Here is a 27389-nt window from a genome sequence, read left to right as displayed (position 1 = left end):
CAGCCTCCACTTCCCCAATTCCCAGCACATAACCCCCCGTCGTACAGCGTGCATGGACTGGAACTCTAGTGCCTCCGCTGCTAGGATGGAATCATGGAATCTTCTCATATTCCTCTCTGTCATATACAAGTCGACCAAATTACCATCATCATGGTTCACTTCTCCGTTTCGGTCGTTCATTGCGATGACACGCTACCATAGGATCCGGGGATATAGACAGATTGAGCAACCAACTCGGACTTCCCCAGATCCAGTCCATCGGTTTCCCCACAAAGTGAGGCATTTCACCGGCATGAAAGCCAAGTTTAACTGCCGTCATACCTCGTCGGTGACGGACACCGAGGCCGAAACGCGGAGATGAGCTTCCCATCCATTAGATCGACAGACAATGCTCCCCAAAAAGAAATAGCCCGGCCTATCGTGATCTTGACTTCGCCGATGGAGCCCTGTGTCCTTGTCAATGGGGTGTATAAATACTGCTGGGATGTCGCGTGCGGGAAGTATCGTTCAGTGTAGTCTCAATATGACCTCTAGTCTCGGGAAAGTGCTGTTGTCTCTTCCAGCTTTGGCTGTGTCGGCTCTAGCAGGGTCTACCTCAAAATGTGAAGTTGGCACCATCTCAATCGCAAACGCTACAGTGGACTCGGTCAGCCACCATCCTCGCGGCGACGTGATTCCTCTACCAAATACCGTAGCATCATGCGGTGGACCATCTTTCAAAGTTAACATCACCAGCGATCTCTGTCGAGTCGTCGTCAATGTCTCGACAAGCGACTCCAGCTCAACACGTATCGAGGCTTGGCTACCTGACGACTGGAACAGCCGTCTTCTTGCAACTGGAACCGGCGGTATCGGAGGATGCATCGACTACCGTTTTGTCCAAAATGGCGCTCATCTAGGCTTTGCCAGCTTTGGCACCAACACGGGTCACGACGGCGAGCAGGGCTTCGAGTTCTTCCTCAACCAGCCTGAGACGATCAACGACTTCGGACACCGCGGTATCCACGTCGAGGCGCAAGTTGCGAAGCAAATCGTCGAGCAGTATTACGGGAAAAAAGCTTCCAAGAGCTACTACCAAGGCTGTAGTACAGGTGGACGGCAAGGCCTGCAGAATGCTCAGCTGTACCCGGAAGATTTTGACGGCATCCTTGCTGGAGCTCCTGGAATTGACTGGCTTCATATCGTGGCCTCCAAGGGTATTCTTGCTCGAAGAATCGGATGGCCTAACCTCGACTCTGATGCCTACGTTCGACCGGAGCAGTGGAAAGCTATTGTCGCTAAGCAGATTGAGATGTTTGATCCTCTTGATGGTGTCAAGGACGGCATCATTGACAACCCCGCCGCTCACTCTTTTGACCCTACGACCATGGCTTGCGGCACAAACGTGCTCAATAGCTCTTTGTGCTTAAAGCCGCAACAGGTTGCCTCCGTCCGGGCAGCGTACGAGCCTCTTGCCAACTCTGAGGGTCGCATTGTCTACCCTGGCTTTAATCTGGGTGCTGACACCAGCGTCTTCTCTGCTAACCAGGTCAACGGAACGGCCCAGCTGTCTTACACAGTTCTCCAGGTATGGAACACGTCAACTTGGTCTTTCAGTTCTTTCCTATTTGCTAACCAACAATCAGGACTTCTGGCGCGGTGCCGTCTACAACGACTCGACCTGGACACCCCACAACTTCACCGTCAAAGACATGGACTTCGCCATCAATATAAACCCCGGAGGCGTCAACGCCGACGAAGGCAAACTTGATAAGTTCTATGCAAAGGGTGGAAAGATCATCTCTTACCATGGCCAAGCCGATCAGACCATCACCCCCAAGCTGATTGCTGAGTACTACGCCAAGGTTCAGAGTAACCTCAACGCCACACTCGAAGAGATGCACTCTTTCTACCGACAGTTCTTTATTCCTGGAATGTATCATTGCTCCGGGGGTCCGGGTGCTTTCGATGTTGGACAGGTGTACCCCATGGATGAGGACAGACTGAATGCCAAAGAAAATGTCCTACTTGCTTTGACCAAGTGGGTCGAGGAGGATCAAGAGCCTGCCATCCTTGTTGGAGCCAAGTATGATACTGCTGGAAAGACTTCTGCTTACAGAAGTAAGTCAAAATGCACTATTTAGTCTATCTATACTAACTACCTGCAGAGTACTGCCCTTACCCGTTCCAGAGTAAGTGGGATGGATCTGGAAACACGACTAAGACAGACAGCTGGGAATGTGTTGTTTCAGGCGCTTAAAGCCTACTCAGTTTCCTCATATGCTATCGCATATAACAGTAACATATATCCAATATTCTAATAATTATGTACTCGAAATACAAGTATTTCCTTTACAACTTGCTCTTGTGCGGCCAGTCAATCCCCTGGAAGGATTGTATAAGGCTCTTGTCGATGTCCTCCACCTTGTTAATACCAGCGACATTCATGAGAATATCTAAATCAGCCAAAAGTCCCTTCAAAACGTGTCGTACGCCGTGCTCTCCCATGATACTCAGTCCCCAAATCCACAGTCGCCCAATAAAGACAAACTTGGCACCCAGCGCAAGCGCCTTGACAATATCGGCTGCGCCTCTAACACCACTGTCGAAAGTGACGACAATCCGATCGCCGACCTTCTCAGCGATCTGTTCAAGAGCATCAAGACTTGCAATTGCTCCATCAACCTGACGACCAGCGTGGTTGCTCACCACTATACCTTCGAAGCCGAGATCAGCTGCCTTTTCTGCGTCATCGACTCGCTGGATGCCCTTGATGAGGAAGGGTTTTCCGCTACTGATTTCCTGCCACTTCTTGCGAGCCCAGACAGCCTTCTCCCAAGACCATGCTCGTCCGTGCCAGACGTTGTCAATCCAGAGTGCTCCAGCTTCTGCGGGTTGCTTCTTTGGGTCAATCCCATGCTCGGCGAGGCGCTTCTGGAATACTGGGTCCGATAGACCGAGGTCTGCTCCGATACCACGATAGAAGGCGTAATTCGATGTAGCTACATCGTCATGTCGCCATCCGAGTTGCCAAGTATCAGTTGTCAAGATACACGCATCAAATCCAGACTCATGGGCCCGTGTGAGCAGTGAAGTAGTCAACTCGTCATCGTGAGGCATGTAGAGCTGGAAGAATCGAGGGCCCGTAGGGATACGATGGCTCTCGTCACTGTTCTTTGCAATCTTACGACCAGCGTTGTTGGCTGCTGCGACATCCTCGATCGGGCAAGACCCAGCGGTGGAAAGACTGTACGGAATACCAAGCTCACCCGCAACTTGAGCCACAGGCAGTTCACCCTGAGGATGGTAGATCTTATTGATGCCAATAGGCGCAATACCAAAAGGTGCAGAGACTTGATGTCCAAAAATGGTGGTCCTTGTAGTCCGGTCGTTTGTATCTACAAGCTGGCGCGGAACAATCTTATGCCGAAAGAAAGCTTGACGGTTCGCGAGATGAGTATCCGACAGACCTGCGTTGGAAGATGCATAAAGCCAGCCATTTTCTGTAAGTTTCTTCTTGGCAAGTTCCTCGAGTTTATCGGGATCTGGAAATATTAGCCAACGGACGGTTAGTAAGAGAGATTCGTGGACGTCATACGAGTGTTGAATGGTGGAACCTCGCCCGTGTTGAGTTTCCAGAAGTTTTCGCGCTGGTATAGTCCCCATGGGGGAGTATCGCGCTTTTTGATATGGGGCGAGTTGGGGTCTGACATTTTTAATAATTGTTGGAATATTTCTGGCTTGGCAAAGGAAGAAGTCGAAGACGTTGAGATATTGATGCTTGTTTCCACTTATACCCACGTTGATCACTCTTTATGACGTATTATATCAGTCATTCCGTATACCCGATCGCGGGACAATAATGACGAACGAGTGATTGACTTGTATTTACCGGCAGATATCGTCGGCTTCTGCCTCAACAATAGGAGCCTGAAGATCGGTTTCTCGGAATAGAGGTGTCGAAGTAAGGATTATCCTTTATCCGTTAAAAGAAGGCTGGCTTCGCGAACAGCCAGGGTTGCACATAGAATCTCTGGCGATACGTAGAACAATTGATGATAAATAATAAGCATTTTTTGTTTTCATAGGTAACTGCTTTGACTAATATAATAATACAAGACCATGCACTCTTTAGAGTATGGTTGACGTTAGCTATGTTATTGCTTCATGCGCCTCCTCATCAAGAACTCCATAAACGTTATCCAAGCTATATCATAAATAAATCATAACGACGTATATCGATTTCCGATTTGACATCAATCGTTGTAGTTGGTGGTGCTTAGCATCCACTACTTCATAGCGTTGAGACCACCAGCAGACAGAGGTGGAGCCTTCTCTCCAGCCTGGTTCTTCTCTTCCATCAACTCGCCAAGAGGCATCTTGCCCATGGACGCAGTGTCGGTGGTAGCGAGCCCACCTCTGTTAGGAGCCTCGCGCGGCACGAAATGCTGATAATCAGAACCCTGTCCCATCTTGTTCTGGGTAGTGTAGTTGCCATCATCAATGGAGGGGCGCTTGCCAATGGGAGCTTGGTTGGAGCTAGATTGCAGCCCAGAGTCAGAACCGCCAGTGTGGGGGAACTCGGAGTAGTTGACAGACCTTCTGTGTTGGGCATAGCTGGGCATATCCTGGTTGTTACCTGAGGGGATGTTGGAGCCAGTAGCGGTGAAAGATGGAATGTTGGAGACGTTGCTGGTAAGGTTGGTGGGAGACTTGGAAGAGCTGCTGGGCACGGCACCGAAGTCATCGGAGGGACCGTGGGAGACATGGCCGAATGCTGGGTCGCTGGCAGGGGAAGGGAAACCCTGGACGGCGGACTGGGAGAAGCCCCTGCTGGAGTTGTCGGAAGTGCTGAAGCTAGACTTGGGCGACTTGTCGAAGCTGTGGGCCATATCACGATCAGCCTTAGCAGCCTTGTCCCTGGATTCCTGGAACGACATATCATCCTTGGGGTACTTGGACGAGATATCCTTGGCTTGTGTGGGACCAGAAGAGCTGTGAGGAACACTGGAAGTGACGTCGCTGACATTCGTAGGTCGAGACTCGGTGTTGCTCTGCATCATACCAGGCATCATGTTACCAGCTCGCTGTCGTAGGTTGTTGGCAGTATCCTGGGCACTAGAGGTAAGGTTGGTAGCGGTGGATTGAGCATTGGAAGTCATGTTAGAAGCAGATTCCTGGGCTCGAGAAGCCATGTTGGACATGGCAACCTTGCTATCCTGGGCCATGGTGCTGGCCTGGTCGACGGCCGCGGTGCTGATTTCCTGGGCGCGTGCCATTCCATCGCTTGCGATAGCTCGGCCTCGGGGAGATGTGACAAGAGGGATGATGTAGACGGTTGTGAGAGCCAAGATCGCGATTCCGAAGGGAGTCATGAACTGGACGAGGAAGTAGAGAGAGGTTGTGATCATGAAGGCCTGTTGGTCGTTAGTAGTCGCGTTGCTAGACTCGCGGATTACCTACAGCGAAGGTCTTCTCGAGGTCTTCAGCGAAGATGACCTTTTGAGCCTGTACAACAGCATATTGAGTCAAGTCGTGAACATCCTTGAGAGTAGCATTGAGGGTCGATTCAGGGACGGTCTTGTACTGTCGGGGTCGCATGCGAGAAACGAAGTTGTTGGGACCGAAAGAGCGACCGGCAAACTCAGCCAGAGACATGACTTGCTATGGTCAGTGTCATTGTCCTCGCCGATTCAATTGACTTACCTCCGAGTCCAATGGCGCTAGTCTTGAGTGCGAGCTGAGTGAGGTGGAGATGGTGGACAGCGAGAAGGAAGCCGAGAGCAGCAAAGTACGATCCGATGGTTCGAGCTGGATCCTCCCACTGCAGCTATGTGAGTGTTTATTCTCCGATGGACCTTATTTAGATACATACGCTGATGTACTTGTAGAGACTGTCCTGCTGAGCAATGATCTCCTTCAAAGGTCCGGATTCTCGACGTTCTCCATTGAGTTGAGAGCCATTAAGGCGGGAAGCTCGAGAAGTATCGTCAGCCATGACGGGCTGGAATTCGTTCCTGAGTCCGCTCATGTCTGTTATTGGTTGAGTAGTTGAGGTAGAATAAAATAATTTGTTTCAATTGATCAGTAGAGATAGATGATAAGAAATCACAAGCCACGAACTGAGCCAGCACCAGCCCTTTATCTGGAATACCGTGAGAGCTGAGTTTGGGGCTGAATTCCAATGCGTCATTCTATGCGCTCATGATGATTTTTTGTTCCTGTCGTGACATCAGCGCGTCATTGTGAAACCAGCCTGTTTCTGGTCTAGAAGCTCACGAGAGTTGAACACTAACGTCTTGGTCTACACGGCACCCACGTCATACTCAGCGTCACCCCAGATCCAAGCCTTCCATAATGTCTCTGCAATGCATGAGAAACGGCTAAGACGGATGCACAATCAGGATTCACAAGGAATTTAGCATCTGAATATCACTGTCCAACTTGGCGATGGGCGAAGGTTTGCACTAATGTCTCGGACTGACATCATGGCGTGCCTGAGACACAAGGAGGACACACGACTCTAATTCCCTGCTTAAATCTCAATTGATCAACCGGATCGTGATACCCGGGGAAAAGAGGTGTGACGGAACAAGGTTGAAGCTGGGATGTGCACAAGGATTCGTGTCACCTAGATTTATCTCGATCTATAGTAGATTTTCCATCTCTCGGCATTTATTGATCCTTGGAAATGGCAATTATGATGCGGGGTGGGGAAGCTTAGCTACAGGAGCTACCTCGATCGGCATTGGCACTGGAAATAGCTAAGGCACAGCCCTTGCTTCTTTTGAAGAGGTCGTCAAAGCATGAGTTTTCAGTTGTGCCAACACTCCCATTATTTCTCATTTCAGCTTGTTTATAGATCCAATTAGCTTTGACGCATGCATCCTCAATTGATGCTGCAAATCAGAATACACATTCCACTCATCAGTGGAAGTTTATTTCTGACTGTGTTGTCGATATGCAGGTCCCGGTTGTCACAGGCATTCCATTCATTTTACACCTACAAACGTAAATTTCTCTATTGGTCGACCCCGGTATCGTTCGGGGAATTCTCTAAGCTAATTTTCATGTCTCGCAAAGAAGGTAACACGACCGAGCTAGCCTAATCCACGACTCTAAAGCCGGCCTTATTACCATGATCCAACAGGCTTCCAGTCCCCCATAAGCTTCTCCTTCTCTATCCTGGAGCGCATATTATTGACCGTCCAAGTTTCAGTTTCTTGGTTTGGGACTGTAGAAAATTCGAGTTGGAGTTTCATGGATGTGATCAAGACCTTCACGCCCGTATACTTGTCACCGAGGTCTTCGACCTTGCTGTCTTTTGAAGTAGATGCGCCGCTCTTGCGCTCCATGATGGTGATCTTGCGCTTTTCAGCCATTTTGGTATATCTGTTTCTAGAAATGCTTGTTGATTTGTGATCAGTGATTTTGTGTAAGTTGAGAATCAGGTGGATGTGTTGGAAGCTAGGTCACGACGGGTTTATATACAAGTACCAGCAACTTAGTTGTTCAATGCTTCACTTGTTCGTGTTAATTAAGGACGATGAATCACGAGCCTTTGTGCTTCAACTTGACTGTGATTGTTTGTTTTTCCTATGCAAATGTTCGGTGTTGTAGATCTGACGTGTTCAGCATCAACAGCGAATATAGGATCCCCATTTTAGCACTGCATCAGAGTTTTCAGGAGAGCAACTGCCTTGTTTGCTAAGTGCTACGGCCACATGGACATATCACAAACTACTCTGGCCTCCTCAACCGCGCATTCCTCCGTACCGACTCCATGGACAAGGTCAGAAATAACGTATCTCTCCCGCATGGTTCCATAACACAGTCTCCAGTGAAGCTCCAGTGCTGCCACAGACCCCATTCGCGTGTTTCGATGAAAGCGCTGTGTCGCATGTTGCTAATTCCGCGGTCCTCGTCTTGGAACGTTGCTATGAGCATAGTCTGGTCCATTAGTAGTGTCATGAATACCCTGCCACGGCAACCGTGAAGGAACTGTCTTAGTACAGGCGTGTGGCTCGATGGTTCAGTGTTCCGCCGAAACAGAAGTTGGAGATATACAAAAGACATGGTTAGATTTGGGAGTTTTGTATATACTAAAATTTCTCCTTGATGAGTGCGAACACAACGAGGAAGGGAAACCTCTTTGGCACTCCGAGAATATATACTCGCTCGAGAGGACTGAATCACAGCAATTTGCTCGGGTGGTGTTATGAAGCCACATCATGGGGTCTATTAGCTAAGACATTTTAACCTCTAAATCCAGCCATCAACTGCCTGCGACCGTGACTATCCACATACATCCGTCCGTAAACCTCAGGGTTCACATAAGGAATTTCAACGGGATCATCCGCAGTTGCACAAAACAGAACATCAAAGTATTCTGTAATACCAGCCCTCTCTAACGCACGCTTCATATCATATTCCTGCCTATCAATGTCTCTACGCAAAGGCTCCGAGATCATGAGCAATTCGTCATGTCGAGAAACCCTCCAAGCATACTTGGTCCCGTTATTGTCAAGAAAGCGCATCAGGCTGTACATGTAGCCGAACGAGTTGCTTGTTCTGCGAAGAACAGTCTTGAGGTAGCGTGGTTCAATCATTTTGGGTATTTAGTTGTGGCGTTTTTGGTTACTGGTGGTATGAGATTGTTTCATGCCGCGGAGAGAGGAGCTCACTATGCGGTGGTACTTATAGTTGAGATATTTGAGGACAACTTTAGCTGCGTAATTATAAACAACTAGGAAGGTCTGAATCAGAGTTTTATTACTATAGCTGTGATAATCTATGCCCGTCATACCGTTACTGCTTTCCATCAATGTACCTATTTGGCACATCATGAGGGTCCTCGTTAATTAACATGAACACCTTCGGCCAATCACCATGAAGATCACATTGATCCATAGCAGCCAACATCTCATTTCTTTCTCTATTCAGAGACGATGGCATACACGGTATAGTTAGCTGGAGTAAAGTATCGTCAAAATACAGACTCATGTTGTATCTTGTCTGTGTAAGAGTCTGGAAGTTGATTAGCTTTGACATGTAGTCTGCAGATATTTCTTCGTGTCTGAAGAAGATTGCGTGAAGATAGTAGCGAGTCATTTTATGGTCTTCCTCGATATCAAAAGAGTAGATGTAAGAGTTGTATATTGATCGAATGGAAGGGGATATCTTCGTACTTAAGTATTTACGTGCTGTTCGTGATTCAGATCACCTGATGCAAGTGATAATGTGTGTTTGCCAGTCACTTAAATCAGACATGGTCTCAAGACTGACTTCAGGTATCACAACGAATAATAACCAGAGACCAATCATGAGTGCAACTATTGAAGAACAGTCAAAGGTTCGCGCAATCTGATTTTATTTCTAATAGCCAATAACCCACTAGCAGCACTCTTAATACCAGAACGTAATAACAGCATGAACATCAGGTTTCTTGCAACAACTGAATCCATTTCCTCTTTTTCATTTTTTTTCATTGCTCCTTCTCTTCACCCGAATCGATAATCTCCTTCTTTGCTTCCTCTTGGTTCTTGTCCTCTTCTTTTCCATCATGTGTCTTCTCTTCAACAATCACTGACGGCTTTCCTAGTTTAGGTTCAGGGCTGTCATCGATAAACTCATACACTGCACACCAATCCTTCATCAGGCCTCGCTTCCGCATCCGCTCATTCAGAAACTCCGTCTACTTCTCCACATCGCCGCATATTGAATGACTTATGACTTCTAAATGGTTGAAGTTGTTTTCAAGCGAAACGATGTACTTTGGTCTGAATGTGGCATCAAAGACCTTCTTGCTGGGCACTAAGGTTCTGGCGTTAGGTCGGAGGCGGAACTGTGCGTGAAAGTACTTGTTCAAAGGCTTGTATCCCGATGGTTTTTTCTTTACTGATTTGTCTTTAGCTTGTTGCTGATACACTGGCTTTACCTCTGCTAGAGGGGGGTTGCTAGCTTGATGCCGATCCTTCGACCATGTTGTCTTGATCAAATGTCTGAAATGTTCCTGACAGGAATGAATGGGTGACTGCAAAAACATTTTGTCTGGTGAATCGTCACTCGTGATTGTAGTGGTGTGGTTCTGATGATTCGATCTAGTAGTACATAGCAAGTCTTGAGTACACCTTTGCACACGTGGTCCAGCCGCTGATACAGCATAATTCTGTCTCCTCTTGTCACTGATTGCCGGTCTGTTGGCTGCTACTCAGTGGACCTCTGTCGCCTACTGTGAACGCCTTGCTGTTTGCATGTCACGATTGGAAAGTCTGCTTTGGCCTGTTGCCGCTGCACTTCGTGATTATCTTCACGCAAGTCTAGTTTCTGCGTCACGGATCTACTGAGAGTGCCACGAAAGGTTTCAGCCCTGCTTACTGTTCCCAACTATGTATGAAAGCAGAAGTAATCGGCCTCCCCTCCAATAATATTAGAATAGACCTCACCCAAATACCCACAGCCCCTAAGCCTCTGGCTTCTGACCATAGAAGACCGTACTGCATGGATCTGGTCAGTTCAAGTTCCCAAGTCAGTTCAATCTCGGTCGGTACTTACACCTCTAGATATGAGTGCAAATCCGGGTTTGTCAATTCCTTGCGCATGTCCGCGAGGAACAACTGCGCATCCTCATATTTCCACTAAACAAAGAGTCAGTTCCTATCGGTCCCGAATATCACGAAGGTAACTTACTCCGAGCAATTCCGTTAGTCCACGAATAGAAAAGCCCTCAAGACCTTCGAGCAAAAAGTGCCGATTCCAAGCTCCCCATTGCTTGAGAGTCTTATCCTTCGGCCACGTTCCAACAGGTACCTTGATTCGTCGACCCTGTACATTTACAAACCCTGCATCGCTAATAGACTGAGCCATCTTATCGTCCCAGAAAATGACTTGCCAGTGATTTTCTCAATCTCCTTGAAGATCTCTACCCACTTGTGGGCTGGCGAGTCGGGCTTAAGTGTACCGTCGTCGGACTTGGAAACACCCCATAGCTGGAGACTTTCTACCCAGCCGCCGGGCTGCATATGCCTGGCGAGTATCAGCATGTATGATGCGATGAGGGGACTTGACTCACTTGTACGCCTTCTTAAAAAGCTCTGTCCAGTCCGGAATGCAGCCTGTCATGAAACGAATGTGAATGAAGTCGAAGTGATCAACTGGGTACGTCCATTCTTGTGTGATATCGTCAACCTCAAAATGGCAGTTCGGGGGCACGAACTTGGGTTGAATGGGTGAAAGGTCGATGCCAATTATATTAGCAGATGGGTGAGCGTCAGCAAATTCGCTACAATTATTAGAATAGACTTCTCGGTGCTGTTCTGGGCACTCACATTGCCCAGATACCTGTTCCGCATCCCACATCAAGGACCCTCTAGTACCTGGTCAGAGAATACACTAATGATGTGCCTGCATCATGGACTCACCTGAGGATTCTCGCCGATTGGGGCTTCGTAAAGTTCACCGTTCAGAATGATCTTGTAGACTTCGTGCCTAACGATGTTTATCAGCACTGAAACCACAAACTATTCTTGGTCTCACATCAAGTCTTCTGCTTCTTGTTGACGGTCATCATTTGGAGCCCTGGGAATAATTAGCAAGCCATCCTGACACGATTCAAGTACTTAAAACTGCGCACCAGTAAGATCCATCTTGATAAGCGTGGTAGCGTCGTCCGTTCTCCCATTTGTAGCTCAGAATAGAAGACCTAAGAGACTCCGTATCGGTAATTCCCGTCCTGTCATTCATTAGTGCGAATTCAAGACCCAGAAAACCGGGTAAAGCATACGATCTAGTGTATGAAGAATCGGAATCACCGCCCTACAAAAGTCTTCTATCAGTGCATGAATAAGGTTAAATGATGATGGGAAGATCTTACGACTTCAATTGCCGGTTCTTCTCCAGCAACCTGGTTCATCGGCATCCCACTAGACGACTGGGGAGCAGGGGAGGATTTAGACCGGGATGACTTTGGCGAAGACATATCCGCTCCAGTTGCTTTCAAAGATAACAGATAAACTTTGACGCTAATTTCTCACTCAATTTTCATGAAACTGGGGAATTTGAAAAGTTTAAAAAGAACAACAGACCGCTTTGTGGTTTTGATGAGGGGTTTTAAGAATATCCTTGTCCATTTTGTTTGTATAACCAGCACAACATGTGGCTTTACGGGCCGTCGTATGATATTATCAGTAAAACTGTCAAAATATTTGTCGATCATCATATCATGGGGGTCGTGTCACCAAGCGAACTGCCTCTTTTCCCGGTGCTTCTGCATGGATTGAGATCGAACCCGTGTATCAGCCTTGTGAAACTAGTCTAGAATCGCTCTCTTCGGGTAATATTTCAGATCAATATTCGGTACTTGTTGTGAACTCTATATCACATAATAAAGCTCCGAATGGTGGAAGAATCACCAGCATCATGCTTTTACCCATGTCATATCATGCTGAGTACGCATAAACGCCAAGCATGTACATTTATTTATACGGGCCCACGTTCAGAGGGCTTCTAAAACCTTATCAATCTGCAGAGATTAGCCGTAGTTTTATTCGAAACAAAAAGCAATTCAGCATCGTCATTCTGTATAGTTAGAAGCCTTTCAGATCAAGATCTCGTCAAATAGGGCTGTAACTGCAATCGATCATCGTGCGATGCGACGATCGGTTGACATGACCAAGTGCCGGAGTGATAGAAAGCTTATCCTTCGATGTGATAAATGATATAATGCAGACATCAAAGGTTGTATCTCATTTACCATTGCAATGCTTCATCTGTAAGAGTAACCGCAAAGCTCTGTATTTCTTCAAAATACATATCATCTACAACTCAATACAAAGGTTACATTTCGCTACCGTTCTGCATTCCCGTTGCGGTATAACCTTTATTGGGCTATCATGAACCGGGTACACTGACATTCGATGCTACCAGGATGCTTGTCGTTAATCTCCCTCCAGAGCTACCAAAGTTAAAAATGAGCGAAACAAAGGGGAGCAAGATTACGACCAGATTTAAACCCATCCTTGACGCCTCGCTAAGAGGGGATCCCCTCAGTAGCTTGACTAAAATGTTACCCGTTAGCTTCGTTGTGGCTGTTTCTATATGGTAACATCTCCCCCGGTGAAATGCCGAAAACGCCACAATGGAAAAGAGAAAGACATGTGAAGTTTCTGGTGACACATACCGCCTATCCCCTATTTCAACCACAACCTCCCATCTGGACAAGACATCGGAACTTCCTGAATTCAAATAGTAGGATAAATACACTCTACTATCCTATAGCACGTTTCTGAAACCATCCTGTGAAGCGATCCGAGCGAGAAACAAAGTTCGGGAAGTAGGCATCTCTGGATACCACTAACATTGGTCACTCTACTGACGCACGCTTGTCCTTGTTTGGGTGGCATCGCGAATAGCTAACCCCTTCTTCAGCACTGATCACACATGCGCTCTGTGAGTTCGGCTCGGTTCGTAGTCTCCCGGCCCAGTCTAGACTTTAATGCTCTTCATAACCTCGCCTATTTCATTATCTCGCGATTCAAGAAGCCTGGAACCATCACGACATGTCAGATGATGCGATTTCAATTTGATTGCTCGCATTAGTGATCCAGCCACTGTCATGGTTCTTTATTCCGATCAAGAAGTGTCAGCGGAATGAGATAAAAAAGCAACGTGTACATCATTCCGGCTTGGCAAGGGTCCAAAGACCTCATCCAACCGGCAGTGAGTTTTGGTTACCGACATGCCTCCTACCTTCCCCTTTCAGGGTAACTCAAGCGAGGTTATCCCCCTGCTCAGGTGCCGAAAGCGTGAACTTTAATTCAGCGCCGTTGCAGGTTCCCCGCGGGGACGCGAGTCAAGACTCCCTCAATCAAGCTTAGCCACAGCCTAATGTTTTGCTAAGCTTCTTAGCTTCACCAACCATTTTCTCTAGACGAATGCCCAATTCTGTGACTACGGAGAATCCGACTTCAGCTGTCAAAGAACAAACCTTGTTTGACCAATGTCCAATCATGGAGGGCACTTTGACTAACGCAAATGGCTCGAATCCGGGGTCTGTCTCTAATTATCTAGTACGTAAGTGACATACTTGTGGCTGGTAGCATCCCATCGAGTCAGGATCAGGGGTCAAAGCAAACTTTCACAATATGACAGGATCAGGCTGTGCAGCAAGCAGGTTGTCTCGATCTGCCTAACTTAATAGGAGTCTGATCATCTCAGCCAGGGTTGCATTCTTTTAACTACTTGGTCATGTCGCATTGCTTTTTTCTTTCTAGTCGCCTGTCACTTTCTTCCCATCCATTCTTCTTACACGAGTGATCGACAATGGCGGTGCCGGTATTCTTTGAGCTGAGTTGGTCGATTCTGTTCACCATCTGTATGGGAAATGTCTTTCTCGGGTGTCTAGTATGTGGTATCACCAGCTGGACGATGCTGGCGGCAGTGCCCATGTTTTCGTCGGCAGCTGGAGCCATTGCCAATGGGCTGTGTTATTACGTCTATTATCAGCAACATCCACCGATATACACCGCGATAGCATCGGTATTCGCAGACATTTTCTGGCTGGTACGACATCTTCTTTCTGTTTGGGATTCTAAAAGCTAACAATTGCCAGCTCCAAGAAGCCGGTCTCTTGTTTTATAGTTACATCATTCTCAAACGAGTCCTCCGTGGAACACGATGGAGAGTATTCGCATCGCTCTTCTGGACTGGCATTGCAGGTATCGTCATGGTTCGAATCGTCATCATCGCCTTCCGAGTCCGCTCTATCCTCAACCAGAACAACGATTTGTTAATGACTATCAACCATATTCATATCGGCTACTTCGGTCTTATTGCTCTGCTCGAATGCCTCAGTGCATATTTCCTCATGGTGCTCTTCACCTCAGCCAAGGCTTCATCTGCCGAAATCGCTCGCAGTGGTGGTCTTTTCCAATACTTGGCTCGAAGCACAGAGATGAGAGTCGCACTTTTGGCATTGCAGGGTGTGCTTCGTGCAGTCACACATTCCTTCAAGACTTCTGGCCAAACGGCTGAGAACATTGCTACGCAACTGGATCGCTTCTTCTATGCCATCTTCTGTATTTATTCCATGGTCTTGTAGTAAGTTGAACCCGGAGTTTCTGTTCTATCCAGCACTAACTATTGCAGCATCGATCTTCTTTCTTCCAAACTCAAATTCGGCGGGGGTAGTCAAGATTACCCCTCCTCACGAGATCGCTACGGCCACCAGAACAGTCATCAGAACCATTTCACTTCTACCCAGAAGGATGACTTTGGCCAGAGTAGGTCTGAACATGTTGTCGGAGTGAATGGAGGAAAGTCCAAGACACGAAGTGACTCAACCGACCAAATCATAGAGTGCGGTTCATCCCAAGGTGATGAGTCGATTAAGCTTGATGATATGGACCTCAAGGGCAATGTCATTAAGAAGACTGTTGAGTTTAGAGTGGTCTAAACGTCTTGGCTATTTCTTCTATTATAATCTGCTTAAGCATTAAGCAATATTGTACATACCTTTCTTATACCCCGCTTCTTATTTCCTTTTCTCACAGATAGTTCTTCGTCCATAACGGCCTCTAATGCGATACCTTTTTCTGACCTCAAAACTACGTTTTGGTCGAATTCCGTCGTCGTTCCGTAATTCAAGCAGCTGCTTGACTTCGGGTATCCATGGAAACAAAAGTCCCAATGGCGCTTCCAAAAGATCATCATGGCGATCATGTTGGGTACCAAAAGGGTCTTTTTCTCCGGCGCATAAATCTCCCACGTTGCAGATAGACGAGTATATCAAAGCCAGTAAAGATCATCGCAAGCTGGTCAATCCAGGTGTTCGTGCCGGAGCTGTCGATAGATCGTCTCATGGAGCCGGAGGTTCCATCTTTTTCTAGCTAGGGTGTTGCAGATCCTCTCGGGCTCGGACATGCCACTTTGTGGTGGTTGCATGCAACGCCCGCTGGGAACGGATGATTTAGCCTGAGACAGAAGCTATCCTGAAACTGTTGTCAAATAAAGTTCACAGCTGAAGTTGAGGCAAAATCCTCCCTCCTATTACTGTATGCAGAGCTGCCGTGGGGATTTAGATGCTCCTTACTAACATGCTTGAGATGGTAGTTGATTGGAAAAACAGATACATCGCATGGACCAAAACAAGCACCAGGGGTGCCAGATAACGAGTTAATGTTCATGAAACCTTTATCTGCTGATGTTGTAAGTAAAGCAAGCGATGGGTCGGATAAATTATCTTCCTCCCTTTAACCATTGAGATCTTTACGGACGAGCTCACAATCAACGGGCTATGAGAGGAACACTCCATACCTAACTATTCTTGGAGTAACTTGACAGTATGTTTAACAGCTAAGTTATCATGCTACCGAAACACTGCTTGGCTCCACCAGGATCATCCAGGCTATGGGTATTTCAGATACGCGACATCTCTTCAGACATGACCATGTGTTAGATATCCATCAATTCATTTGAAGAATAGATTCTTCAATAAACGCAAACCTTAGAATAAACCACAGTCAGATAATTGCTGCCAATTCTGACAACGCGGAAACTTGGGGGCTCCACCTATGTTTAATAATCAGCCTTATCGGAACTATCACGACTTTGCACCCTTTCTTGTCATTCTACTACATGAACTTGTCATTCCAGCCCTTCTGGATTATAAATCGCCCACAAAACAACTTTACTCTCCCGAATATGGTTCCCATAAGAAGAGGTCAAACCATTCACTACTTCGCTCCATGTTTACACATTAAGAAGTCAAATCAACGATATCTCACCTCCCCTTACCCTATCAGTCTAGTCTCAGACCCCACCACATGTCGAAACAGTTTCGGTACTCGTTCTCTCGTATTTTTAAGACACATTCAGTTGATGAGTCTGCAATTCAGTATCGCGACCTACGTCTCAAAGCATTAGAGGCATCACCCGGATCTTTCTCGTCTACATTTGAAATTGAGTCAAAGTTCACTCTCGATACCTGGAAGGATCGCATTCTTCAAGAAGACAGAGAGAACTTTGTCTGTATTGCGACGTCAACCGATCTCAGCACATCCGAGCGGGCAGAATGGGTTGGGCAGGTCACAATCCGAGGTCCAGCGAGCAAAAAGGACTTTGTCCTTCCCGAGGCCTCCGGTCAGCCCCCTGTTGGAGAAGACGATGAAGAAGAAAAATGGCAGCTGTTGAGCCTTTCCATTCTCCCCGAGCACCAAGGTCAAGGCTTGGGACAGGGTCTTTGTAAAGAAGCCCTCAAGTATCTTCACGGGAGACGACAGAAACCTCGCGTTCTTGTGAGATTGATGACCAAAGCCGACAACACCGCTACGATCCGCCTTTACCGAAAGCTAGGATTTGATGTTGTTGGGGCTTGCACGCTGACTGAGGCATTGGTCACCAATGGGGATGGCAACTTGCTTCCTGAGGATATTACCGATCCCAAGTACACGACTCGAACTGGCGTGATCATGACTCAGCGGATTTAATGAGGTTTTGTCCGAGGCTGTGGATGATGGTGGTCTGTGATGGCCAAGGTGAGGGGAAACTCGGTGGTAGAGACAGACTTTGAAGCACCACCAGACATCATAAAAACATCCAACAGAAGAAAACATCCGACTCACCTCATCTTGTTGCATAAATTCAACAAATGGAAAGAGTTCGTGGCCTCTCAGATACCCGATATCCGGGTTGAAGGTACACGCCAAGTGGGCCAACTCGTATAAACCTTCCCAAAATAGGGCGAATTCTTGGCATTGTCCCTATCATTAGCCCCTTAGCGAGCTTAGTCATTCCTGGCCAAAGCGCAAAATCATGCAGGAGGCAAACAGTCAAGATCCACTGAGTGGCTGCCGAATTTGATCTCTCACATCCGCCATGGCCGAATAGCAATGAAGCTGTCAAGAGTTACACACTGCATGCTCTTGACAGCTGGCTGTCGAGCTGCATATGTACAGTTCCAGGACTGCTCTGAAAGTCACGACTCTTCGTCACTCATTCCGGAGAGTTTTCGCGCGTCTGTTGAGAGAGGGAGGGATAACTTTGACTGGAAGTTTGATCTTATCGCTGGGTTGACGAAACGTAACTCTTGTGAAGCCGATCTTTCTGATATCGTTCCTCGGTTTGCGGTCGTCGACTATGGGAATCACACTCCTTTCATCTCAGGCGAGATCGTCAATAAGACATGCTTCACGTCGAGATTCCTTGGCTCGAGGTCAAAATTTACTATCGCAACATCGTTTAACCGATCAACCCTACTCGATACTTATAAAACCACATTCGAGTTAAGAAACTCGGATAACACAACACTCTCTTGCGTCCGTGCAGTCTTGACCCCGGCAGTTCCCAAAGCGATACGTCTTCTCGGTCTTTGGCTTCCAATCATTACTTTTACCTTAGCTTGTCTTGCAGCATGTTGGCCGGTCCGACAAAGCACCAAATCCACCACCAAGAACTCACTCGTTGCACGCGCAATCGATGTACTGGCATACATCCAATTCATATTCTTCTCAGGAGCCTTAAGCCTTCGATATCCCGGCTTCTTCCAACCATTGGTCGGCCTTTGCGGCTGGTCTACTCTTATGCTACCTACGGGAGTAGTCGAACGCGGCTCCCCTTATGCACGATCAGGTGTTGAAGATGGCATATACGAGCACAACGGAACCATCACTGGAGCGCCTGGCTTGGAGTTGCTCACTCAGATGACTGGCTCCCCTACAAAGTCTCGAAGTTGGATGAACACATTCGTCTTGTCACTCATTGTCTTTTTGTTTCTCTATATATCTTCCTACATCACCCATCGACTCAAACATGGCGAGACAAGCCCCGGAAGTTGCTTTGCCAATTTCAGGTCTCAATTCAAAACTCAGTATTGGGCTGTTGTCAGACTGTTTCTCAGCTGTTTCATGCTCCCTCTCAGCGCATGGGCGACTTATCAATTTGTGGATGGGAGCATCTACGGCTATGAAAACTCGGCAATGGCTCTAATAGTTCTCATTCTGTTGTCAGCAGGATTCTACTGGAGTTGGTCGCAAGACCCTGAGATGGCTTCGCTTGTTATGCAAGGCCCGGGTAGTGTCGGCAGGAACAGCAACAAGGGTCACAAATATTGCGCCTTGGTTGTATTCTTCTTGATGATGCTGCGCGGGTGCATCCTTGGTGGTCTCCAAACGTACAATTCTGTCCAAGTTGGACTACTTCTAGCATGCGAGGCGCTGCATCTCGCGTCAATGGTATACTGGGCTGGGTTTTCCCACTTTGTATCGCTTCCTGGCATCTTATCAATGACCCGAATAGCCTTGTTCTCTCTACATATCGGCTTTCTACCCGGGGTGACAGATCACTCGGGTAGGATGCTTGTCGCGTATATCATTCTTTGTGGACATCTCGCCGTCCTTATTTTTGTTTTTTCGATACCCACTGCATTCGATCTTATCAAACTTGCGTTCAGCAATCACCCATGTGTTATCTCTGATGTCGAAAATGACAGAGGAGCAGTTGTAAGTCAAGGACTAGACACTGGATAACTTGTTACTAACAAGAAACAGGCAGCTAATGCGTCATCGTCTGGAGATAATAACGAACTTGCTAAGTACCCGCTGAGCTACACATCTAGATCAAGTAGAACTTTACTGGACATGATCGCAAGTCGAGAGACCAAACTTTTTAGTCACGAGAGCACTACTACAATATCACCAGAACTTCTTTCATTATTTACGAGGACCGTGCAAGGGGAAGATAAACTCAGCCAAGTGTGCGAGGTTTCCAAAGAGTTCACTGGCTCATCTAGTACTCTTGTTGGTTCAGCAGAGTCAGATTTAGACATACAGCCAGCAACTGATATTTCCCCCGATTCACTGGCTGCTCATCTTCTTTCCAATAGTAATACGGCGATTCAAAGCATACCAACATCTCATGATCTGGACCGCCCTGTCAACGAATACTTCATCTCCACCTCTCACAATACATATCTCCTCGGCCGCCAAGTGGCCACTCGTTCGAAATTGGAGGGCTATGTCGAAGCTCTATCCAGGGGATGTCGATCTGTGGAAGTGGACTGCTGGAATGGACAGCGTGGACAGCCTATTGTCAAGCACGGCTACAGCTTGACGAAGTCCATCAACTTTCGGGATGTCATTAAGACCATCAAGGAACATGCTTTTGCTGCCTCCGATTTGCCTCTTTGGTTGTCATTGGAGGTACATTGCAATAAATCCCAAAGAGATATAATGGCTCGAATTATGGTTGAGGTCTTTGGTGAGTGCTTGGTCACCGAGCCAGTTCCAGAATACACCAAGACACTGCCTTCGCCAAACCAGCTACGGGGGAAGATATTACTCAAAGTCAAGATGCCACAAGGTGGAAACCCTCAAGATAGTGAACAAGAGGATGATGATGCTGCCAATCTGGATCTGGAGCAGAATGGAGATCAAGTAAACCCCGACTGGGGAGTGCAAATTGACCCAGGTATACCCCAATCAGAACAGAACGGTCCCCAAGAGGACCTTTTACAAAGCCTAGCGATCTATGGCGCTGGCAAGCGATTACCCGCTCCCGATGCCATCGATACGCATAGAAATTTCATCTACTCCATCTCTGAGACAAACCTCAAAAAGCGTATCAACAAGGAGCACACTCTTGGACTGACTGATACGCAACACATGGTCAGGGTGTACCCAGATCCAAGCCGTGTCAACTCGTCCAACTTTAATCCACTAGAGTGCTGGAAACATGGTGTTCAGATGGCGGCACTGAACTACCAGACAGATGATTTCCAGATGATGTTAAACGACGCCATGTTTGCTGGTAGCTTGGGTTACGTCCTGAAAGCACAGCCAGAGCCCAAACAGATCCGTATCGCAATCGATGTTCTTACGGCTAAAGATTTGCCAGGACTAGAAGGCGAAAGTCCTTTGTACGTTGAGCTTGAGCTTCTTCTGCCTGATATGTCTGGCCAAACGGTACGAACTACAGCCGTATCAGTCGACGGGGCCGATATTGTCTTTGATCAGAATCTTGACATCTCTATGGGGACCAACTATCCTCATTTGGCGTTCTTACGCTGGTCAATCAGGAGATCGTCTACTCGGGGGTCAATGTATTCGGGGATATCCAAGGTTAGCAACCTGAAGAAAGGTTATCGACTGTTACCGCTTGGCAGGTTGCATCCAAATGGCCACATTTTATGTAAAATTAGCGTAAATGTTTTATAACGATAGCGAAATGACACTAGATTTGCAAGTTCACTGACGTCAGAGTGTCGAAAGAATTGGCTGTCGAGAGCACAAGAGACGACATGGCTTGGTCACCTTTTGCAAGTTTAGACTACGACTTGGACTACTTTATTTTAAAGTTACAGTTTTGAAACACCATGGCTCCGATGCTCGCACCAGACTAAACACGTGCAGTTCGATAGCAACATGTCAAGAGCATGCAGTGTGTAACTCTTGGCAACTTCAATGCTATTCTGCCATGGTGGCTGGGTCGTCTAGGCCATCAAATATACACGAGCATGGGCTATCGTCCAACGAAACTCTGCTATCTCAAAGTTACTTCTCATCAGAAAAGCTAAGTGCTGTGGCAAAGGATAAGAGGATATATTGAACAGCAAAATACTGCCAACCCACCTTGGAACTTGACTGAACCGCATTTTTCACAATGGCACCTGAATCAGAAGGAGTCAATAATATTCCCCAATGCTCCTTTCCACCAGGCAAGGAGCGCGTAGGATACAGAGTCGGTAACCTCAGCTCAGGTGTACCCATTCCTCATACCGTTTGTTGCAAGTCGAAGTCAGCCAGCTGCAAACGGTGGCCGCTTGCAGCCTAGCCTTGCAACATCGCAAGATGTCAGACACGCCCCATCCCAATCCTGATAACCCCCAATTGGTCATTAAACGCAACGAATGGCTTGCTGTCATGAATCCTAGCGTGCCAAGTTCACGTTGCTTCAGCCCTGATCGGAGTCAGATGAAGGAGTTGCCCAATCCGGTAATCCCGCCGAGCTCCGACCTCCGTGTCCGACCTGGTTGACAAGACGTTTGACAAGGAGATTTAAAATCAGGCCACGATGTCGATCCTTACGGGGGATGCCGTGCCGTTCAATTGAGTTCCAGCGACCTTACAGTGGAAGGGGTGCTGAAGATTAGGTGCTAGGGTCATGATTCATATAGCCAAACTGTAATGGACTTTGGGCTTGCTGCCCACCAACGGCGGGTTAACCTTGAAGCTTAAGCTTAGGGATCGACAGTCAGCGCGTCCCGTGTCGCTGTGCCTCGTGGTTGGCAAGTCAATTGAAGATCTTTGGTCATCGAGATTGTGAATGGCTTCAATGATTGGCGACCGTGTCACTGTGACTCGACCATGATGATTCAATTGATCACCATGTAAAACCTATTCAAGTTTTTCTGAAGGTCAGTTATGAAGTCGCACAGTTCAAACCAACACAATGAAGGACGTTGAAAGTGTTCAAAAACGTAGCGAAATGATATTAATCGCAATATGCTGCTAAATACAAGGATATATAATACTGTTTCATCTTTATGTACCTCCTCATTCCCCTTCACCTCATGAATATAATTTTTAAATGCAACGTCCGTCTAATCGTTACTCGCCGGCATTCCAGTCCGGCTGCTTCTATAGTGTATGTCTATAGGGTGATGTGTGTTTTGTATAGGTGGTGGTAAGTGGTTGATGGTTGTTTAAGAAGAAGCCTCCTCATCGGTGACACCCTCGCGAGCGACCTTGGAGTTGTTGTTGCTGGGAACCCACTTGGAGGAGGTAATGGGGTTGACCTTCTGGCGGTACATTGTGTCAATCTCCTCGAGGGTGCGGTCCTTGGACTCGATGACGAAGAAGAAGACAATGAAGACGAGGGCAGCACAACATCCGGCGTAGACGAGACCGTAGAAGTAGTCAATGGCATCAGTGATGAAGCGAGTGCTGAGACAATGTTAGTGAGATGTTCAATTGTACGTCACGGTGAGTCAACTTACAAGAAACCAATGAGGAAGTTGAAGAGCCAGTTGGTGGCAGTGGCGATAGCCATGCAGCGAGATCGGTACTGAGAAGGGTACATCTCGGCGACGACAGCCCAGACAAGGGGACCCCAGGTAGTAGCGAAGGCGACAATGGCCAAGCAAGAGAAGGTAACGAGAACGGTACCGGCGGCGGGGGTGCTTTGAGGGTCGTCACGGTCGAGAGCGAAGTGACCAACGAAGGCGTAGATGAGGAAGCACATCATCATCCAGGCGGCACCGATCATGAGAGAGATACGGCGACCACACTTCTGGACGACATAGAGACCGCCGAAGGTACAGAAAGCGTTGACAGATCCGAGAATGAGCTGAGTGACGTAAGAGTCCTTGAGACCAGTGGAAGCAAAGACGGTGGTACCGAAGTAGAAGAAGAAGTTGATACCAGTGAGCTGCTGACCGGCCTGGAGAACAATACCGAGGATGGTACGGTACATCATGCGGTCACCAGTGAAGATCTCAACAAGGCGGGTCTCGGGCAGGGAGCGCTCCTCCTCAAGCTTCTCACGGATCTCATCGATCTGGCGGTTGACACTGGGGGAGTTGGGCTCGAGACCAGCAAGGCGAGCGATGTTGTTGCGAGCTTCCTCCTCCTTACCCTTTCGGTAGGCGAATCGGGGAGACTCGGGGAGGAAGAGAATACCAACACCGAGAAGAAGGGCCCAGAGGAAGTTGAGACCGTTGGGAATTCTCCAAGAGGCGCTGCCGTCGTAGTGGTTGGTACCCCAGTTGACCATCTCAGCGCACCAAATACCGAGGGTGACCATGAGCTGGTAGCAAGAGACAATGATACCTCGAATGATGGCAGGAGCAGACTCGGACTGGTACATGGGAACGGCGACGGAGAGAGCACCAATACCGACACCAGTGACGAGACGACCGATAGCGTGTTGGTACCAAGCGTGCATAGAGGCGACTTCGATGACAGTACCGACGCAGGTCCAGAAGGCGGAAGCAGAGATGGTCATGCGACGACCGATGGTGTCGCAAAGGTTACCGGCAATCAAAGCACCAATCAAACATCCAATAGAGAGAAGACCAGTGATTGTTCCTTGTCGAGCAGCGCTGAATTCGTAGTTGCCGTTTCCGTCGGGTTCGCCAAAGCGGGCGCCGTAGTCATTCATGAGGAAGTATCCCGAAACTTGACCACTTGAATCATATTAGCAACACAACACCAACAAGATAGAATGCACAAACCTAGTATAACCAAATAAAAATCCGCCAAAAGACGCTGTCAGGCCCATGAAGCAGGCCAGGAAGGTGACATGGCCGTCAGTATCGGGAGTCTTTCTGCGCTCGAGATGCTCGCCTTCGGCGGCATGCTCTTGGCGTTTAGAGCTGAAAAACTTCATATTGAAGAGGTCAATTGACCAATTGATAGTAGAATGTATGAATGTTGAAGTGTGTTGTACACAAGATGTGGTGGTGAGGCAGAACAAACAGCGAAATTGAAGAGCGACGATGGCCCTTTTTTACCATTGTTTATTGTGGAGATGATCGCCAAGTAGACATCGCGGGCACCGAGCTTTCAGACCATGGGTCCCATCTCATGACATTCTTGGATGGTCATGCTCCAGAACGAAAAGTAAAAAAAAGCTAACTCAAACCCCGGGGGGCTTGGAGCAAACGAGTTGCGGAGACTGACGTGGGTGAGAAGGTAAAAGACTTGGAGTAATAGCGGAGCATCTGTGAATAGAAGGCCCGGAGACTCACGTCATGGGGTTTGAGTTGAGAATTGCTTACTGCTGAAGGCGTGTGTGTTCCTGGAATGGACTGCAATGGGTATCCCATCATGCAGTTTCCAGGACCACTCTACGACACACCCCCTCGTGGGCTGATTGGTTCTACGGAGGTCCCCTAGCCTCAGCTTAATCCAGATTCATCTCCGTTCAGAAAACGGTGGACCGATCCAGAGTTGGCCGGTCCCCTACGTGGGGTGACAATTTTTTCTCTCTCTCCTGTTACCGTATTGCCGGCCTCCCTTCGGCATTGATGACGCACTTGGACCCTTTCCAAGCTGATTAATGGGCCCATGTGACCCATTCTTTTGTTCTCTTGATCCAGTTTTTGCTTCTATCCGGCTTCTGGCCTTATCTCTTGGCGTCGATGATCGTCGGCAGAGTCTGCGTTCATGCGGCAGTTCAATCAAGACCCTTTGAAGATGGAAGAGATACCAAAAGACAGCAAAAGGATTCATATATTCATCAGTATCCTAAGAACAATTCCCTATAGACAATTTACTCAATTCCATCAACTTCTGATCATTTCGCAACACTAGTCAGCTTCCTCATATTTCCGACGCTCGCCTTGTCCGCTGAGCCCCATTTCCTTGATGATATGACACCGAGAGGCGCCGAATCTCGGTCCGACTGCATTGGGAAAGGCAGCAGCATCGGAACTCGCGCAGAGTTTTATTTCCGAATGTCAGAATCTGGTGTTTTAATTTTTTTCTTAGCTGTCGCCCATTGTGGCCAGTATGATGTTATTGTCACGGCACTTAAACTCCCGCGAGATACTGGATCTGATCTGATCTTTTTCTCGACGCTATATCCGACGCTTGTAATTGCTGTGCATTTCGCATTTCGCTTTTCGCCCTAATAATATTTTTTACAGTGAGGTAATGCAACAGCCCATTCCTCTCTACCAATGGTGAATACTCGGCCAAATGTCTCGAGTCTTATCCACGCCGTTGAGACCGGCCGAATTGAGCGGAGCTTTTCACTGTAGTTGCTCCATTCTCGTCGCAGAGTTCATGGATTGAGAGCGAGTAGCATTGCGTCGCTCGGTCAAACTGATAAGCCTTGGAAAGTCAATTGGAACAGATGAGAACAAAGCATGCGAGATAAGACCGAGAGCAAGCATTGAGCCAATCTGCGACACTCATTGCCGAACCTGGAAGGTAGAGCAATAATTACTGTAGTTCTGCATTTTTTTACCACTGTAATTGTGATGTTTTTCGAGTGGTATCACCATCGCATGTTTGCCTCCCGAGCCTCAATCATCACCAGACCTCTTTTTTTCTCGAAGCCCTGGCTTGCCTTGGCTTCGCCCTTCCCGCAGAGCCTCCATTACCCCTGGACCCATCCATAACATCATTTGTCCTGCTGATGCGGCTCTGCAACGGGTGGAAACGCCATGGCTTCTCGTCTCTACCGTACCCACACGGGCCGAAAAAGACATTCGGCGGTACTCGATATGGGGCTCCATTAATTAGCGGAGCCTGTTCAAAGATTTCATTCGGACCCGAACGTTTGAGCCGTTTTCGAGGTGGATCCGGTCTCTACGTTACGTTACGGAGCCTCACTCCCTCACTCCCCCCATTTCCATCGACGACTCCAAGCAATCGCGGAGAAGAACAAAAGCACCAGATCGCGGGTTGACAGGACATGGAGAAGCGCCGTGTCCTTGGAAACAGGCCGAGTCCAGACTATGGAGAAATGGAGGAAGCCGGAATGCATCATCGTGAACAGTCGACAAAGGCCTGATTCATGGTATCTGGTCGAATGACGTTTGCAGCCGCTTGCCTCTATTGCATTCTCGTGACAAACCTTTTACAAAGAAATATACACGAACCGAAATTAGAATTAACCGTGTTGAACTATTGCAGTCTGGAACTGTCTGGCCAACTGGGTAAAGGAGCGTGTGACCTGAAGAGCTTTCTTAAAGGAGTTTCATATTAATATCTGATATTAAGTGAGCTAGGGCCGTTGAAAGTCTAAGCTTGTAAATGTTTAACGCCATGGCTGCGGCTATCACAGTCCAACCTCACTTCCCGTCTCGAGGGGAAAACCGTTGACGTACAACGTCCAAGCATCTCCAACTCCGGTGTCTCGTCTCAAATCCCCTCACTCTCTCCATCTGGGGGAGACACAACCCGTCATAACCATAACGCACCCGGATCGGCGTTCCTCGACAGCTTCCTCGGTGTTACCCACACGTCCTTCCCCCTTCCCCAGTTCCAATCACTGTGAGCGAGGCCAAAATCTCGGTCGAATTTCTCCAGCATACGCCGAAGGGGCGGGTTCACGTTGTCGCCTCCCCCAGAGAACGAGAGGACCCAACGCCAACTTCCTCCGCACCCCCTTCTTATGGTCTGCATGCGAGCTGTTCTTTATTTTGGGCTTATCGGTCCTTTGAGAAGGGGGGACCGGAGAGGGCGGGCACGCGAAAGTATCCCGCATCCTCCGCATTTGCCAGCATCTTGCGGGTGGTAGTGGAAATTTCTGCTGTTCACATGGTGGTTTTTTGGTGTTTTGAACGTACGACTCCGGAATCACGGTCCGTCGGAGTTTTTATATGGTAAGTTTTGTATAAGGAGTTGTATCTCGATCATATCATCGGATTTCTTGGTGTTTCGGGTACGCCGGGTTCAAATTTTCTGGAG

General features: G+C 47.9%; 10 protein-coding genes across 10 annotated transcripts; 4 read left to right on the top strand and 6 right to left on the bottom strand.

Moving 5' to 3' along the window:
- Positions 1-523: 523 nt before the first annotated feature.
- Positions 524-2239, top strand: FIESC28_09567 (uncharacterized protein; the record flags this gene model as incomplete). The annotated part of the gene is made up of 3 exons (XM_031163703.1): positions 524-1567; positions 1626-2100; positions 2148-2239. The coding sequence occupies 3 exons, from the start codon at positions 524-526 to the stop codon at positions 2237-2239; spliced, it is 1611 nt and encodes a 536-aa protein (XP_031012203.1).
- A 92-nt stretch (positions 2240-2331) lies between these two features.
- FIESC28_09566 (uncharacterized protein) lies at positions 2332-3692 on the bottom strand (the record flags this gene model as incomplete). The annotated part of the gene is made up of 2 exons (XM_031163702.1): positions 2332-3524; positions 3578-3692. The coding sequence occupies 2 exons, from the start codon at positions 3690-3692 to the stop codon at positions 2332-2334; spliced, it is 1308 nt and encodes a 435-aa protein (XP_031012202.1).
- A 576-nt stretch (positions 3693-4268) lies between these two features.
- Positions 4269-6010, bottom strand: FIESC28_09565 (uncharacterized protein; the record flags this gene model as incomplete). Its single annotated transcript, XM_031163701.1, has 4 exons — positions 4269-5396; positions 5443-5639; positions 5686-5803; positions 5855-6010. 4 exons carry the CDS (start codon positions 6008-6010, stop codon positions 4269-4271), a joined length of 1599 nt encoding a protein of 532 aa, XP_031012201.1.
- A 1102-nt stretch (positions 6011-7112) lies between these two features.
- Positions 7113-7361, bottom strand: FIESC28_09564 (uncharacterized protein; the record flags this gene model as incomplete). Its single annotated transcript, XM_031163700.1, has 1 exon — positions 7113-7361. One exon carries the CDS (start codon positions 7359-7361, stop codon positions 7113-7115), a length of 249 nt encoding a protein of 82 aa, XP_031012200.1.
- A 720-nt stretch (positions 7362-8081) lies between these two features.
- Positions 8082-8588, bottom strand: FIESC28_09563 (uncharacterized protein; the record flags this gene model as incomplete). Its single annotated transcript, XM_031163699.1, has 2 exons — positions 8082-8166; positions 8287-8588. 2 exons carry the CDS (start codon positions 8586-8588, stop codon positions 8082-8084), a joined length of 387 nt encoding a protein of 128 aa, XP_031012199.1.
- Positions 8589-10441: 1853 nt separating this feature from the next.
- On the bottom strand, positions 10442-11956 carry FIESC28_09562 (uncharacterized protein; the record flags this gene model as incomplete). Its single annotated transcript, XM_031163698.1, has 11 exons — positions 10442-10475; positions 10534-10616; positions 10669-10828; positions 10909-11004; positions 11051-11260; positions 11307-11347; positions 11400-11466; positions 11515-11556; positions 11612-11710; positions 11762-11793; positions 11852-11956. 11 exons carry the CDS (start codon positions 11954-11956, stop codon positions 10442-10444), a joined length of 969 nt encoding a protein of 322 aa, XP_031012198.1.
- A 2342-nt stretch (positions 11957-14298) lies between these two features.
- On the top strand, positions 14299-15430 carry FIESC28_09561 (uncharacterized protein; the record flags this gene model as incomplete). The annotated part of the gene is made up of 3 exons (XM_031163697.1): positions 14299-14538; positions 14588-15075; positions 15124-15430. The coding sequence occupies 3 exons, from the start codon at positions 14299-14301 to the stop codon at positions 15428-15430; spliced, it is 1035 nt and encodes a 344-aa protein (XP_031012197.1).
- Positions 15431-16799: 1369 nt separating this feature from the next.
- Positions 16800-17462, top strand: FIESC28_09560 (uncharacterized protein; the record flags this gene model as incomplete). The annotated part of the gene is made up of 1 exon (XM_031163696.1): positions 16800-17462. One exon carries the CDS (start codon positions 16800-16802, stop codon positions 17460-17462), a length of 663 nt encoding a protein of 220 aa, XP_031012196.1.
- A 402-nt stretch (positions 17463-17864) lies between these two features.
- On the top strand, positions 17865-21094 carry FIESC28_09559 (uncharacterized protein; the record flags this gene model as incomplete). The annotated part of the gene is made up of 3 exons (XM_031163695.1): positions 17865-19472; positions 19521-20933; positions 21047-21094. 3 exons carry the CDS (start codon positions 17865-17867, stop codon positions 21092-21094), a joined length of 3069 nt encoding a protein of 1022 aa, XP_031012195.1.
- A 1578-nt stretch (positions 21095-22672) lies between these two features.
- FIESC28_09558 (uncharacterized protein) lies at positions 22673-24357 on the bottom strand (the record flags this gene model as incomplete). Its single annotated transcript, XM_031163694.1, has 3 exons — positions 22673-22913; positions 22967-24154; positions 24203-24357. 3 exons carry the CDS (start codon positions 24355-24357, stop codon positions 22673-22675), a joined length of 1584 nt encoding a protein of 527 aa, XP_031012194.1.
- Positions 24358-27389: the final 3032 nt, after the last annotated feature.

Source organism: Fusarium coffeatum (genome assembly GCF_003316985.1).
Source record: "Fusarium coffeatum strain FIESC_28 chromosome Unknown BRIP53273_contig_251, whole genome shotgun sequence".
NCBI classification, from domain to species: Eukaryota; Fungi; Ascomycota; class Sordariomycetes; order Hypocreales; family Nectriaceae; genus Fusarium; species Fusarium coffeatum.
The sequence above is the reverse complement of the archived record's forward strand: the minus strand, read 5'-3'. Positions and strand labels throughout refer to the sequence as shown.